Source organism: Sabethes cyaneus, chromosome 3 (assembly GCF_943734655.1).
Source record: "Sabethes cyaneus chromosome 3, idSabCyanKW18_F2, whole genome shotgun sequence".
Lineage (NCBI taxonomy): Eukaryota > Metazoa > Arthropoda > Insecta > Diptera > Culicidae > Sabethes > Sabethes cyaneus.
This window is the reverse complement of record NC_071355.1, coordinates 20,859,965-20,876,564: the sequence shown is the minus strand read 5'-3', so window position 1 is coordinate 20,876,564 and position 16,600 is coordinate 20,859,965. Positions and strand designations below refer to the sequence as shown.

The following is a 16,600-nucleotide window of genomic DNA, read 5'->3' as shown; positions in this document are numbered from 1 at the left end:
TTCTTCAATTTTCTCCAGGTTCAGACGCCCATTTTGACAGATTAGTTGTTTACGTTAGAATATTCTTATTCAAGCGTATAATTTCTCTTTCAAGAATATACGATTTAAAGAGAGTTTTATTACAGTATTGTTAAGATAAACGAATCTTGCAGAAGAATGTCATAAGTTTTTGTCAAAACTATTGTTAAGTTTTAAGGAGCGTCGTTTTTAAGCATAAATGAAGTATCCTTTAAAACCCCCTATAAGGTGAATTACTCTTATTGATAATTTAGTTTTATGGGTGATTCTTCAAGTCTCCTTCAGTCATACTTCAGAAATGTTAGTCAAATAAGATAAAATTCACTTGAGGAAAAACATTATAACACCTAACAGACTTTGAAATGCTCTGACTACTATAAGAAATGAATAAGACCAATTTGCTATTGGATTGTTACTTGGGTACTGCGCTGGGAGCTGTTTTCCAACCTGGAAAGAAGAACCTTGATCTTTAATTGAAAAATGCCGGACATCGGCATAACAGGTTTTCCGAGTCTTTTTTTATTTGCCACAGAATCGACATTTAGTGAGATAATTAATCAGATATCAATTATCTTAGTATCAAACGAGAGGCCTTAACGCTGTGAACATATCTGCTAAATCTTATTAGAATTGGCCTTACCAGTCAAAAGTTATTTGAAAAACATTGATGAAATTATTTAAGCAAACTTTACTGATATGAACTGATATAGAAAAAAACGTGTTCATGTGCTCTGGCGTAAAAATACTTAATTTTCCAGGTAGTGTGTCTTTGGAAAAGTTTATTTAAAAAATATGACGCAACTTTGTACACTATTAGAGTGACCGTAAATCTACCTATTAGGGTGATACAAATTTTTGTTTTTTTAAAAACGTCCACAAAAGTTGTAGAACACAGTAAAATAAGCAACTTTGGTGTACATAGTAACTATCTATCTCTTACTGATTGCGAAGTGCAACGATTTTCTTAAAAATACAGCAAAATTGAAAAATTGAGATATCCAAAAGCGGTTACGTCACAATTTAGATAATTCATTTTTACACGTCAAAAAAAATTTAAACCAAGTCGATTCTCTAGATACTGAGACACACGCACCATCGCTGAAAACATTAGGATTCGAGGAGAGCGCGTTTAAACTATTGTACAGCACTGCACTTTCCTTCAAGTGATCCCACAGTTTTACTGCAAATTCTCAACGAGACCACGTACCGAAAAATACTTTGGGCCAAACATTTATAAAGATAAAAGGCTTCTGAAAATGCAAATCAAACAAGTTTTTCGACTTTCCAGTGAGGGTCCTCCTTAGATATCAATCCTACCCAAGAAATTTGCACACGATTTTTTGATTGCTTTCAAATATTCTACAAATTTGTCAGTATATTACATACACATGCATATGTGTTGATGATAACTACCATTACTGCCCATAAATGCATAACAGTCCCATGTGATTTTCACCACTTTTGAGATAAGCCTGGGAATCATCTTTAAATTGTTCATGCTTTCAATATTTCAAACATTGATGTTATGTTTGTTCACAAACTTTTGAAAATAATCTCAAACTGTGTCAGTCTCAAGGTACAAATGAACGCATAACCGTCTCAGTAGTGAAAATATAACAATAAACATCTGCTTTTAGGAAATGTTGGACCAGGGGCCAGATATTTTTGTTATGGGGGGGGGGGGGGGGAGGGGGTTAGATTATTAGAGTCAATAGGATCGAGTCCCATCCAGGCCCGGCAAAAGTCGAGACAAGTTGACAGCTGACAGTCTTGAGAGAGACTTAATTTTCAATGAAGATAGAAAGTTTCTTGGCTAAGCACTATGCAGATGACTTTGATATTATAGGCCGCAACTTCGCAACGGCGGAGGCCAACTGCGCTAGACTGAAAGCGGAGCAGTCCAAACACTCCAAGTAACAACGCAAGTTTTATTACACTCTTAATGCGGTTTCCCTGATCAATTTTGGTCATAGAAGCCATCATAAGAGTGTAATAAAACCCAAATTGTCGCTTGGGACATGATTGGTAGAGGCTCAAAGAGACGAACGTGCACTTTTCATGGACGGTTATCGCTGGGATCGCTGGTGGCCACGGTAAACACAAGTAAGAAGATCTTGTGGCGCATTTAAGCAGAAAGTTGAGTCTACTTTGCCCTTCGTAAAACGCTTCAATTCGCTAATAAACGATAGTCACCGTACGATACTGACAAAGTACATAGCCCTTATTAAGCCGATAGTTTTTATGGATTTGACGGTACTCACGGAGGACATGCCCGCACTTGCGGACAATATTTGATGGAGCAAAAGCTGGAAGCAGAGAGCGGCGGAGATACACTAGAATCTCTTTTTACGTCCATTTATTTTATGTGATTTCGTTTTGCGTCAATATTTTTACGTACGGAATTTGAATAAATGTCGTCTCATTTTACGTCTAAAATTTGAATTAACGTCCACCCTTTTTACAACCGATTGTGCTTACGTCCCATAGTAGTGGACGTAAAACGAGATTTGCGTGTATATGAATCACGAGGAGCACACACAACTTGAGAAGACTACCATCGGACATCTGGTGAAGCATACAGGAAACTACGGGCACCCAAAACAGAGGGACCCTACGAGCGAGATTGCCCAACTTGGTCTCACGATTTGCGCCCTCTGAAATGCCTGGGAAATAGGCAACGAGTAACCCAAGATTGAGTTGCATGCAACCGACTAGTTGAAACAGCACGATGTCTATGCTACTGACGACGACAACGAGGATCGTATAACTAGTCCCCCCCGTCGCTACCCCCATGGCCTGGACCGATTTGACTGAATAACTACCAAACGCAAAGTTAGTGGCCTGCAAGAATTCTATTGAACAGAATTTGGAACGGATGTACGATTCCGAAGATATGTCCGGAACAAGTTCCGGAATATATGAAGCTTAATCATAGAAGCACCTTGAATCATAACAAACCCGTCATGCGACACCTCCAAGTACCCGAAACTAGACCTTTATTAGTCGTATAAAATGTTCAAGACATCATGGGCCATGAAATCAGGCAGTCGGGAACCACGCAGCATCGCACCTCCTAGCTTAGCTAAAATCTTTCTGGCATGACATTTCTATAGGTATATGCTTCCCGAAAATGCAAAAAAATGAAGTTTTTTTTCTCGAATTTCCAGAGTAGGATCCCTCCTTAAGCTTTACAATTGCTGATATAAATATCCTTTTATCGTGTCGACAACGTCCAACGTAATTGTTGCATCTTGGTTAAATTAAAAAAGCGGCATGCTAAATTAAGATTTTTTACACGTGCATAGTTTGACATTAGGCAAAGGCAAAGACGTGTCAGAAACATGCGTTTCTGTGCCAGAAATATCCATAGACACCATGGGTCTCCATTGCATTATCGCAACTTTAGTTCCCTAAAAATTTAAGAAGATATCATGATTATTATTCATGGTGTAGTTTCATAAAACATAAGCTGGAAACCTGAAATCATGAGTCATTTTGTTCATTTTAAGATCAAATTTCTATCCGTGCGGTCGTGGAAAATCAAGGCCAGTCCCACAGGTGGATTGCGAAACAATCCAACTTTCCAAGAGCGATAATGGAGGTTATTGGGCACAGGTGGGCGCAATCTTCTGACATTCATTGCAGGTGCGTTAGGTTCGTTACTATGGAAACATCCATGATTGTTTGCTGTTCAAGTGTAAAAATGTAAACCTTGTTTAGTTTCGCAGATTCAGCTGAAGAGAAATTTAATTTAACGGATGCAAACTTTTGTGGTTTGTGGCCAATATTTTCTGAAAGCATCGGCTCAAAATACTTTTTACAATCGTGCGAATTAAACACTCGAGTGCACTCAGAAGCAAAGATTAACTTCATATTGGTCTTGCCGTGGCCAAGTTGGCCAGCGGCTCGGTTTGATAAAAAGCTTTCCGACAATTTTCGTTGCGTATTTGGACGTTCTCCCCGAAGTTCGCAAAAACTACGAAACCATAATTCATAAAACTTCTTATCCGTTCAATGGTGTTCCTCTTCAGTTGAGAACTAAACGATGTTTACATTTTTACACTTGAATAGTAAACGATCATGTAACACATGTAACACATGTTTGTTTTGTAAATATGCTGCCAGTTGAACAAATTTTCTTAATCCTTCAATTCAGTTCGGATCTAGTATTTTTTGGGTCACGCTACGTTGTTATACTTAATTTGGAATGAATTTTCATTTGTCAGGTAAACAAGCATGCAGGGTACAATATGAAACAATATCGATCACGAAACATTTTTCAATTCAATTGAAATTGCAGTAGACGCCAAAGAGAACATTTTACCATCAATCATAAATACGAAAATAGTAATATAAAATTTTGCACCATTGTCTATTGAACCGTACAGTTGGCACACAAATATGAAAAATATCACATGGTAGACATTGGGTCGTGTAAATTGATCTGTTTACCACACGGAATATAAAAGAGTTTGAAGTGGTTTTCTCATAACGAAATTTTTGCTCAACTGTCACCAAGCAGCGATGCTTCACTTTTAGTTACCCAGCAAATGGTAGGGTAAAGGTTTGTATTTTATACCACGTCGATTACTGGCGATACTGACGTAACTGTTTTTTTGTTTCAATTTCCTTATTTTTAATATTGATTTTGAGATATAAACTGTACTTTTTAGATAAAAACTATGAAACTTGACCCTTACTAAATTTTCCATGGCAAAAAACCGAGTCGGTAAACATTTTATCGCTTTATTTGGATCAAAATGACAAGTACCAACACTGTACTCAACCCGATTCGAGTCCCTCTTATTGACATAGGAATTAGGTTCCGTCTGATAATGATCGATGCGTTTCAGACGTTGAAGGCACAATTGCAGCAATTTTTCCTTTCAGTGTTGTCATAATTACAAATCATACAAATCAACAGAGTACACCTCGAAATAACTCCAGGAAATTAAATCAACCTCACACAAACAATTGCACAGCTTGCTCGTGCACCAACAATGACGACACAATTTTGCATGTCATTGACGCGACTCTCCAAAAGTGGCGCTAACCAATCGGATTTTATCACCTGCTTATATAGCTAGAGTCGAACCATTGCATCGACCACCATGCCGAATGAAGAAGAATGGTTATCAGCGAATTCGGAACAGTTTCGTTTTAATTTCGGAAATTATTCGCGCTAGCAGAAATTATCTGTCAATCGTCCGTCTGAGGGCCGGCCGTTGTGCCTGCTGGGAAAAACGTGACATGTTTACTTTCGCGATGAATCAGCAAACACGAAATCGAAAAAAAAATTACGGCGCGCGATAAGACAGTTACGTGAAACTACATCCGGACTCCGGAAAACGATGACGAAACCAGCGCGAATCCGAACTTCGAAGTTCATCGGAATGTTAAACTTTTACCAATACCAATCCCCCCGTCTTATCGTTGTTGCTTATCGTCTTAGCCTTAAATTAGCAATGAAAAATGCAGCTGTTGTAAATCAAGTTTTACCAGACATCATCGAGAGTAATAATGTAAATTACTGCGATAAATGATACGCTAATCTTCGATTGAGGAAAAAATCGTTCGTTGACTGGTAAGAATCGGTTGTTTACCGGTCATTTCTTAAGGGTACACAACTAAGCAATGGGTAAAAAGAATGCCCAAGTTGGAAAGTCAATTTGGTCGATCAGATATCAAGTTAATAGCTTTCATAATTGAAGTTCACCTGTAAAGTAGATATATTTATCATCATTTGTTTTTCTTTTCTAAGAAACTTGCACTCACTTTCTGCCACTGCTGTTATCAGCAATTAGAAAGTAACAAAAAACAGGGTTTTCCCTACAGAACCTATTGTTTTGTGATATGCCTATTTAAACAAGACCTGTGAGGGTGGAATCAATTTCTACTTTTGCATTCTAAATTTAGTTCGGAAACATATACCAAATTTAGTTTCAATCAAAATCTGTTGTTGAACTAGTCATCACCAGTTTTCTGGTTTCAACTCACGTTACAAAATGTGCCATCTTGTCGATGTCGTTCGATTCAAGCAATAAGTCGCACTGAACTACAAACCTACCTACCCGGACGCAGGTGCTAATTATTTTGGCACATTTTGCAACCACCAACGCAACGGACCGATCGGTCGGTCGGTCAGATGATGACGTTTGTTGTTTGTCAATTAGAACCGATTAACGGAGATTGATCGTGCGAACAATGGAAATCAAACAATTAATGTTAATATTTCATGTTTCATGTAGGTACGGCGCAATTCCGCACCAAACCGGGCACAACATAACGTACCAGTTCTGATTTTGTTGCGCAGGACCGAAATTTTTTTTTGCTCCGCAAATCGTCTTCATCAGCGAGATTTTTAGCATCACTGCCTCATAGGTAATTTTCAGAAATTCAAAAGTTTTACATACGAGCATAACTTATGGACATATTAATGAAAACAACATTTAAAAAATTCGATTTTTTTTAATTTCACCGAAAAACTTCTAGGGAAATTTTCAGATTCTCTCAAACATTTTTATTTTCATTTTATTTCCCCAACCGGGTTACTTTCAGGACATCATATTAGTCTAGGTTTAAGCGATAAGAACCATTTCCATCCTTTCGAAACGGGGGAACTGTCACTTTTTAATTTTTTTTATAGTATATAACTTGTTCACTTGTTTTGGCTTACTTCCCAAGCACGGATATCAAATTGGTACAGGTTTAGATCATCGTAAAGAATCTTCCAACCAATCACGAAACGAGAATTTTGGTAAAACATAGGTTCATTTTTTTTCAGTAGATGGTACAATTGGTTAGATTGAACTTCTCGTTCTCGGTGGTTGGCTACAGTAAACGGGGACAAGTCACAATTTGTGTCTAAAATTAACTCAGCACCGCCAGTCAGCGATGGTCGAGGCCACTCAATTAAGAGACTAAGAAAGAATTCATGTTTAGTAAGAATTATTAAAAATGCATCCAGTTAATTTTAGGCGACACGAAATGAAGTTATTAGTTCAAGACAAATAACACCTTGCTATGACTAATTAGGAAGTGTGCTCATAAGACGCTGTTAGAAAAATTGCATTGGAAATGCCAGAATTATTGCTATACAAGTCAGTTGCACATCACGCTTTTTTGACAGCAATATCTCAGAAAGATGGAAGAGAACATTTAATATTCTACACGACTTAGAACGAATAGCAAGTGCCTGTACAGTTACGTCGTCCTGGTTAGAAAATCAGTTAAATTAAACTTCTTGGTCTCGGTGGTTGACTACAGTGGACGCGGCCCGATTTGTGTTTAAAATAAACTTCGCAATAAAATAATTGCATGACCTAATTATAAGGCTTACCTTGTTTTGGGGAATTAAACCACCATCCTCCGGTTTTTAGGTACGCATCTGGTTAGTGGTTCGTACCAGCTCCAACTGCGTCGTGCTTGAAAACGTCGCTCAACGTGGGAGATATTTTTTAGCAATTGACCTAGTGATTGTTGTCTAGCCCGTTGGTACCTACTCTCAAATGAAAACTTCAATCAAATCCAGATGTCGATAAATCACATCATAAACTTTGGCTGTCAAACCGAAATCTAGTCGCGACTTGTTTGTGGCTTGTGTTATCTGTAGGTTCGAAATTATAAACACTTTGCTATCTGCTCTATGAAGACAACACTTTAGACGAAGCTTCGCCTAGGCGTTCCCACATTAATGTTAAAATAACTGGCCAGATCTAGAAGTAAAACGATTTTGCAGCTAAAAGTATAAAATAATGCGTTATTTTCATTATACATTATACATAAAATTTGTCTTTTTCGCGAATTTCCAATGCTGCGTTTACATAAATAGTTTGGATAAATAGTTTGGTCAGGTCCATTTTTATGGCCAGTCCCAGGGTCCGTTCGAGGATCAGCCCCAGGGCCCTTCCTAGGGTCAATCCCAGGGTTATTTCCAGGCACAGTGCCAAGGGCAGTCCCAAGGACAGTCTCAGAGTCAGTCCTAGGGCCAGTCCAAGAATTAACCCCAGGATCAGTCCCAGGGTATATTCAGAAGCGTCCATTTCTAGAGTCAGTGTCAGGGTCCGTTCAAGGACAATACCAAGGGTCGTTACAGGGTCAGTCCTAGGGTTAGTACTAGATCCAGTTCCAAGGTTAGTTCCAGAGGCAGTACTAGGGTAAATTCTAGGGTCAATCACAAGATCAATCCCAGAGTCAGTTCCAGAGTTAGTCCTAGGTCAATTAAGGGATAGTCCTGGGGCAGTCCCAGGTTCATGCCAGTTCTAGGTTCATTTTTAGGGTCGGTTCAAAGTCCATTTTTAGGGTCGGTTTTATAGACAGTTCCAGAGTTGGTTTCAGAGTTAGTCGCAGGAGAATCAAGGAACAGTCCAAAGGCACTTCCAGATCCCTTTCTAGGATAAGTCCCAGAGTTAGTCCCAGGGTCCTTTCAAGAGTCAGTTCCAGGATCCGTTCAATAGTCAGTCCCAGTGGCAGTCTAAGAGTTAGTTTCAGGTTCAGTCCCAGGGTCAGTACATGGGCAACTCCCGGATCGGTGTCAGGGTCAGTTCCAGGGTCAGTTTCATAGTTAGTCTCAGGTCAATCAAGGGACAGTCCAAAGGCAGTGCTAGGTCCATATTCAGGATCATTCCCAGAGTTAATCCAATGGCCAATCCAGGGGCAGTTCCTTCTCCATTTCCAGCGTTAGTCCCAAGGTTTCTTCTAGAGTCACTCCCAGGTTCAGTCCTAGGTCCAATTTTATGACCAGTTCCAGGGTCCGTTCAAGGATCAATTGCAGAGCCCGTTCCAGACTCAGTTCAAGGCTCAGTTCAAGGCTCAGTTCCTGGGTCAGTTCTATGGTCAGTCCTAGGGTCAGTTCCAGGGTCTGGCCCAGGGGTGGTCTCCGAGTCAGTCCCAAGGTCACTTCCAGAATTACCTCTAGAATCAGTCCAGTGGCAGTCCCAGGTCCATTTCTACGGTCTGTGTCAGGGTAAGTCCCAGAGTCATTGTCAGGGTCACTCCTAGGTCCATTTTTATGGTCAGTCCAAGGGTCCGTTCAAGGATTAGTCCCCTAGCTCGTTCCAGAATCAGTTCCAGGGTCAGATTCAGGGTCAGTCTTAGGGGTAGTCTGAGAGTTAGTTCTAGAGTCAGTCCAAGACCAGTCCCAGGGCTAGTCCAGGGCAACTCCCGAGTCAGTGTCAGGGTCCATTCCAGGGTCCGTTCCAGGGTCAGTCCCAGAGTCAGTCCCAATCTGTCCTCGATCCATTTTAATGGTCAGATTCAGAGTTCGTTCCAGCGTCAGACCCAGAGTCACTTTCAGGGTCAGTCCAAAGGCCAATCTCAGAGTCAGTTTCATAGTTAGTCTCAGGTCAATCAAGGGACAGTGCAGAGGCAGTCCAAGGTCCACATTCAGGATCAGTCCCAGAGTCAATCCCATGGTCAGTCCAGGGGCAGTTCCTGGTCCATTTCTAGCATCAGTCCCAAGTTATATTTCAGAGTCAGTCCCAGGCTCAGTCCTAGGTCTACTTTTATGGCCAGTGCCAGGGTCCGTTCTAGGTTCAGACCTGGGTCAATTCCCGAATCAGTTCCAGGTTGTCCTAGGTCCATTTTAATGGCCAGACCCAGGTTCCATTCCAGGGTCAGTTCCGGAGTCATTTTTATGACCAGTCCCAGGTCAGTTCCAGGGTCCGTTCGAGGTTCAGTCCCAGGGCCCTTTCTAGAGTCAATCCCAGGATCATTTCAAGGCGCAGTGCCTAGGGCAGTCCCAGCGGCAGTCTCAGAGTCTGTCCCAGGGCCAGTCCAAGAATTAACTCCTGGATCAGTTTCAGGCCCCGTCCTAGAGCATCCATTTCTAGAGTCAGTGTCAGGGCCCGTTCAAGGATAGACCCAGGGCTCGTTACAGGATCAGTCCCAGGACTAGTTCTGGGGCCAGTTCCAGGGTTAGTGCCAGGAGCAGTCCAGGGGTCAATTCTAGGGTCAATCCCAAGATCAATCCCAGAGTCATTTCCAGAGCTAGTCCCAGGTCAATTAAAGGATAATCTAGGGGCAGTTCCAGGTTCAATCTCAGGATCAGCCCCTGGGCCGTCAGTCCAGGGATAGTTCTAAATCCATTTTTAGGGTCAGTCCATTGTGCATTCCAGTTCTAGGCTCATTTTTAGGGTCGGTTCAAAGTCCATTTTTAGGGTCAGTTTCAGGGACAGTCCCAGAGTTGGTTCCAGAGTTAGTCGCAGGTGAATCAAGGAACAGTCCAAAGGCACTTCCAGATCCCTTTCTAGGCTAAGTCCCAGAGTTAGTCTCAGGGTTAGTTCCAGGGTCCTTTCAAGAGTCAGTCCCAGGATCCGTTCAATGGTCAGTCCCAGGGGCAGTCTAAGAGTTAGTTTCAGGTTCAGTCCCAGGGTCAGTCCATGGACAACTCCCGGATCGATGTCAGGGTCAGTTCCAGGGTCAGTTTCATAGTTAGTCTCAGGTCAATCAAGGGACAGTCCAAAGGCAGTGCTAGGTCCATATTCAGGATCATTCCCAGAGTTAATCCAATGGCCAATCCAGGGGCAGTTCCTGCTCCATTTCCAGCGTTAGTCCCAAGGTTTCTTCTAGAGTCAGTCCCAGGTTCAGTCCTAGGTCCAATTTCATGACCAGTTCCAGGGTCCGTTCAAGGATGAATTGCAGAGCCCGTTCCAGACTCAGTTCCAGGCTCAGTTCAAGGCTCAGTTCAAGGCTCAGTTCCTGGGTCAGTTCCTGGGTCAGTTCTATGGTCAGTCCTAGGGTCAGTTCCAGGGTCTGGCCCAGGGGTGGTCTCCGAGTCAGTCCCAAGGTCACTTCCAGAATTAACTCTAGAATCAGTCCAGTGGCAGCCCCAGGTCCATTTCTACGGTCTGTGTCAGGGTAAGTCCCAGAGTCATTGTCAGGGTCACTCCTAGGTCCATTTTTATGGTCAGTCCAAGGGTCCGTTCAAGGATTAGTCCCCTAGCTCGTTCCAGAATCAGTTCCAGGGTCAGATTCAGGGTCAGTCTTAGGGGTAGTCTGAGAGTTAGTTCTAGAGTCAGTCCAAGACCAGTCCCAGGGCTAGTCCAGGGCAACTCCCGAGTCAGTGTCAGGGTCCGTTCCAGGGTCAGTCCCAAGCTGTCCTCGATCCATTGTAATGGTCGGGCCCAGAGTTCACTCCAGCGTCTGTCCCAGGTTCAAAGGCCAATCTCAGAGTCAGTTTCATAGTTAGTCTCAGGTCAATCATGGGACAGTCCAGAAGCAGTCCAAGGTCTACATTCAGAATCAGTCCCAGAGTTAAGCCCATGGTCAGTCCAGGGGCAGTTCCTGGTCGATTTCTAGGGTCAGTTCCAAGGTTTATTCCAAAGTCAGTCCCAGGCTCAGTTCCAGGATCTTTTCCTGGTTCAGTTCCAGGGTCAGTTCCAGGGCCAGTTCCAGGGGCAGTCCCAAGGGCAGTCTCAGAGTCAGCCCAGGGTATGTCCAGGCTCAATTTTTACGATTAGTTCAAGGCTAAACCTCAGGTCCATTTTTATGACCAGTCCCAGGCCAGTTCCAGGCCTGGGTCCTTTCCTCGGATCAGTCCCAGGGCCCTTTTTAGGGTCAATTCCGGCATAATTTCCAGGCGCAGTGCATAGGGCAGTCCCAGGGGCAGTCTTAGAGTCAGTCCCAGGGCCAGTCCAAGAATTAACCCCAGGATCAGTTCCAGGCTCTGTCCAAGAGCGTCCATCTCTAGAGTCAGTGTCAGGGTCCGTTCAAGGACAGTCCCATGGCTCGTTCCAAGGTCAGCCCCACGTTTAGTTCTAGGGCCAGTTCCAGGGTTTGTTCCAGGGACAGTACCAGGGTCACTACTAGGGTCAATCACAAGATCAATCCCAGAGTCGATTCCAGAGTTAGTCCTAGGTCAATAGAGGTTTTCCGTCAGATCATACCCCTCCTTTTCTTATTTTTTCTCAAAAGTACTCCCAATACGAGTGACAATGGTGCAAAAATATATTTTTTTCGTTGACTCTAGAATTTACTACGATTTTTTAAACAATGCAAATTGCAAGAATGTTGAGTTTCTTTTCACCAAATCACGAATGTTGAGTTTTAAAAAATTCGTTTTGGCTGCACTGTTTATCAAAATTTTCAGATTTTCTGGCAGCATTGCATAACAGTTTTTGACATATGTGTATCAGCGGTAGAGTGAAAAGGATAAAACGAATGAAAAGCTAATGATTACCTTCTTTTTCATTTCGTTTGTTGCTTGCCACAAGAGTAAAGAGTGGCACAAATGGTTTCGAAGTGGTGAAAATAGAGAACACTGGTACAAAAAGGCATGTAAGACATCCGAGAAGTGACCGGTTGAAATATACGTATTTTAGTTTTTCATTTTTACAGTAGTTAGAGGCTTTAATAAAGAAAGTTTTATATGGGTATCATTTCTAAGAGTCAAAACCGAACATTTAGTGAAAAAAAAATTTTTGACGGAAAACCTCTATTAAGGGATAGTCCAGGGGCAGTCCCAGGTTCAATCTCAGGATCAGTCCCAGGGTCGTCAGTCCAGGGGTAGTTCCAAGTCCATTTTTAGGGTCCGTCCCATGGTTCATTCCAGTTCTAGGTTCATTTTTAGGGTCGGTTCAAAGTCCATTTTTGGGGTCGGTTTCAGGGACAGTTCTAGAGTTAGTTCAAGAGTTAGTCGCAGGTGAATCAAGGAACAGTCCAAAGGCGGTTCCAGATTCCTTTTTCTAGGATAAGTCCCTGAGTTAGTTCCAGGGTTAGTCTTAGGGTCAATAGCAGGGTCAATCCCAGAGTCAGTTTCAAGGTAAGTGCCAAAGTCAGTTCTGGGGGTACTGCCGAGTCTTTTTCGAGGTTCAGTGCTAGGGTTTGTTTCAGGGACAGTTATTGTGTCAGTAACAGGGTCAGTTCAGAGTCAGTCTCAAAGTCATTTCTAGGCTCAGCTTTAGGATCAGTCCCTGAGACAGTCCCATTATCCTAGTCCCAGTGTTGCAATCTCAGTGTTCCAGTTCCGGCGTCCCAATCTCAGTGTCCTGGTCCAAGTATCGCAGTACCAGTGTCCCAGTTCTAATGTCCAAGTCCCAATGTCCCAATTCCACTGCTGACCCAGTTACAGTAGTGTCTTATTTCCATTATTTCTTATTTCTCAGTCTTAGTGTCCCAATCCTCGTCGAACAAACTCAAAGATTCTCTGAGAAATTCAGGAAATTTTGCATGCTTTTAGTAAAGAGAATAAAATTAAGTAAACGCAGAAAATTTTAAAAAATTTCAGAGATTTCATAATCTGCAATCTGGGGCGATAATCAAAGCCAAATTTTACGAAAACCAAAAAGAGATACAGGAAAGCTGACAGTTTAAAGATTATTAGCGAACCTTAGAACCATTAACTTTTTGGAAAGTTACTAGAACTTGAGAAAATTATCTGGAATTTTGGGAAGGAAGCTTCAAGTGTTAGAAATTAGGGAATTGTCGTGTGTAAATTTGCCGTTTTTGAAAAATCTTCCGCAGTTTCATTTTCACAGCATGAAACTAATACCTAGTCGAATGGAATTGATAAACTCCACGCAACAGGTGTTCCTCGATGAATTCAGTACTAATTACCATGTCACGAGCTCGAATATTGACTGACGCAAAAATTCCACCGACTGATGTAATAAACCATCACTATTGTCTCTAAATGTATAACCCTTGAAGACTGAACTAAAATTATAACCTCTTCCGAGTGCGCTTAACGCCGTCGGTCGGTGCATCCCCGGTCCGTGCCGTTTTAACTAGATAGACTCTGTCCAAAGAATAAGTCAAGCTAAAAATTCATCTCCTGCTTCCGAGGCTCACACATCACACACCGGCTCAGCTCGATGACGAAGCGCATTGAAATCGGGCGCAAACGTCCCACATCGATTGGTGAAAATCGTTTCGTTTCCAACGATGATGATTATTCGACAATAGACACAAGTCGCTCGGCCTGTCTTTCGGGACGGGCTGGAGGACGGTTCTATGGGGGGCGGAAGGGAAAATTATTTGCGCTGATAACGTAGCCTCACAGTGTGTGCATATGCTTTTAGCGTTGTTGGAGAGCGTGTGTGGTGCGGGGGAACGCGGGAGACATGGCGGTTAAACAGCCAAGTGGTGGTGGGGTGTAAGTATGGGGGAGCTATCGATAATAGCCAATGGGTTGGACACGGACAGCCTTGCCTACTGCTGCCTGCCGATAGCGGGGACCGATTTCGGATTAGTCTTGCACGCACGGTAGACGCGAACGAACGGATTCGACACTGAGTTCCCGCACTTCGGGAATCGGTTGACTGAAAGTTATCAGTTCATTTCATGTGTTCTGTTGGGAAGGTTTGGTTGTTTTCGATTTGATTCGGTTGTTCGACGGTTGGAAAAAGCTTACTGCATTGGTGGTAATAGGCGAAATGTCGCTAATCCATTGATTAGCACGAGTTAATTTCGAATGTAAGCTGCAGGGAAAATGTTCTGCACCAGATTTGGTTACTGACAGTGACTACGGGTTTGAAGTGGTGAAAACTTAACAGAAGACAGTGACAGCGAGATGAGTTTTGAACAGAGAAAAAATCTAAGCCTTTCGGTGGGAGATGTTGAATCTCAAGAGGTCAAGGATGACCAGCGGTTGCTGAGCAGTCCGTTCGACAAGCTGCAGCCGATTCTGATTGGTGGCAAGAACGGTGGCTATCAGCAGCTGCCGCACAAAAGCAGCCCACAGACGCCGACCACTCCGTTTGTTTACACGCCAAGATCGCCCTCACTGGGCCGGAGGTGAGTCAAACTATCGAAACGTTTTTTTGCAGAGCTACCATGCAGCTCCTTTTTCCAACAAACGCATGATCCGTACATGCTGTTTTTACCGAAATCTGACTGACACAAGGAATTTTAAACTTTGCCCACAGATAAGAGTGACATTTGACGAATTAATTTTCTCGGAAAACAAGCAACAATGAATCAATGCGGATTCGTTGGATTTTCGGGTGTCGCCCGACTGCAGATTTGTAAATAGGATTTCATGAAGTGCTCGAATTATTATCAGCACCATTCGAATGCGATGAAGTGCGATAAGAAAATTGGCACGTTTTTTGCATCAGTGTGGCATGAACTTCACGTTTTCTTTAGCTTCACTTTTTGCCGGGATGGGACAGTGCAGGTGGTTGTTCGCAACGGGTTGCTACGATGAAGCTTGTGGTGCTTAATTCATTTGCGGAGAAACGTCAAATTGATTGATCGCAATAACGTGACTTCTGAGATTTTTGCTATTTGCTTCGGTTGTAGTGTGATTAACGTAACCGATTAGAGACGGAGAGAGAGAGAGACATACTGCGGACTAATTACCCCGGGGTGCTATCTTTTCGTGTTTTGATCATTTTGTCGCATCGTACACAATTTGGAAGGGAACCGTTGAAGCAGATATTGCTAGCGTGCGGTGGTAGGCGGGTGTGATCTGGTTCAATACCTGTATGCTTGTGAAACGTGGGAACCTACGGGAACAATTGAAGAATACTGCATAAATATAAGATTCTTCGAAGGTTGGCGCCGGTGCAGCTAGTGGACGTCACTAGATTTGTTTGTTTTTTTTGTAACAAAGGTAGGATTTTATTTATTAGACATATCGTAAATCAGGTATAGCATTTAATATTCAATTGATACTGTTAATAGATTCAGTATACATTTGAAAATGTGTGCATATTCATTTGCATCAGATTCTAATATCCATAACTTACCAGACCAAATCCGGCTATTATCGATTGTCATTCGTATTAGATGAAACATAAATGAAAACTTCAAATTACAGGCGTAGATTCTTAAAATACCCGATTTCTTTAATTTAAAAAATTGTTCGGGTTGCATTGCTTAATTATACCTGTTGCGAATCCTTCTTGCAAGGCTTGCATTACAGCAGGTTTTAAAATTAGTTTCAAATCACTAGTTCGTTTGGCATATCTTAGCGACCGCTACGGACAACGCGGTAAAGGAACCGCCTTTATTATGTACGAAACAGGAACCAACCACCCAGTTAGCTTCGAGAAACGATGCTGGTCTAACAAGCCAGTCATCGTATGTTCGGATCTCGGCTAGGTGCTTCATTGATAGAGTCAGTAGGGCCATTGCACTAGCCCCGTAATTGTCCTGTACTCTAACAGCCGGCTGCAAGGTTTGTAAAGTGCTAGAAAGACATTTAAGCCCAAAGCTTTGCTTATTTTTATAAAACAGGTATCTTCGGGATTTTGAAAGCCGAAACCCTGGTGTGTTAGTAAGGATAGCTGAGCCGGCAAACCTTGTACTGCCACAAGTTGCATTGAATGGCAATAATTGTAAATTTTTCGGTGTACCGACTTAAGGTATAAGTTAAGTTTTGCATTTTTTTCGAGAAATTCAGTCGTGTCATACAGCAGATACAGTCAATTGACTGCCCGATTTCCACCGAACGTCTTCTAACAACAACGTTAGAACATTAGTTAGAAATCGAAATCTGCTGATACCCTTAAATTTATGCTTGAACTGTTGCAAATTTTTGAAGTCATCGAAGTTTGTGAAAGTTATCCCAATTCGGAAAAAATCCCGTAGTTCTAATTTGTCGAACTCTCGGCCATTTATTATCATTTTATTTGTGTTC

At 42.2% G+C, this 16,600-nt stretch overlaps 1 protein-coding gene across 2 annotated transcripts in view; it reads left to right on the top strand.

Moving 5' to 3' along the window:
* The window catches only part of LOC128744063 (G protein-activated inward rectifier potassium channel 3-like), a 33,229-nt gene that overhangs the window by 4,392 nt on the left and 12,237 nt on the right, over positions 1-16,600 (top strand). The window contains exon 1 of one of the 2 annotated variants that reach the window (XM_053840820.1): positions 14,234-14,751. The exons of the other annotated variant lie outside the window; for it this stretch is intronic. Within the exon in view, the coding sequence (XP_053696795.1) occupies positions 14,528-14,751 (224 nt within the window). The 5' untranslated portion in view covers positions 14,234-14,527. Of the gene's footprint in view, positions 1-14,233; positions 14,752-16,600 lie in introns of those variants that run through there. 2 annotated transcript variants of the gene reach the window in all.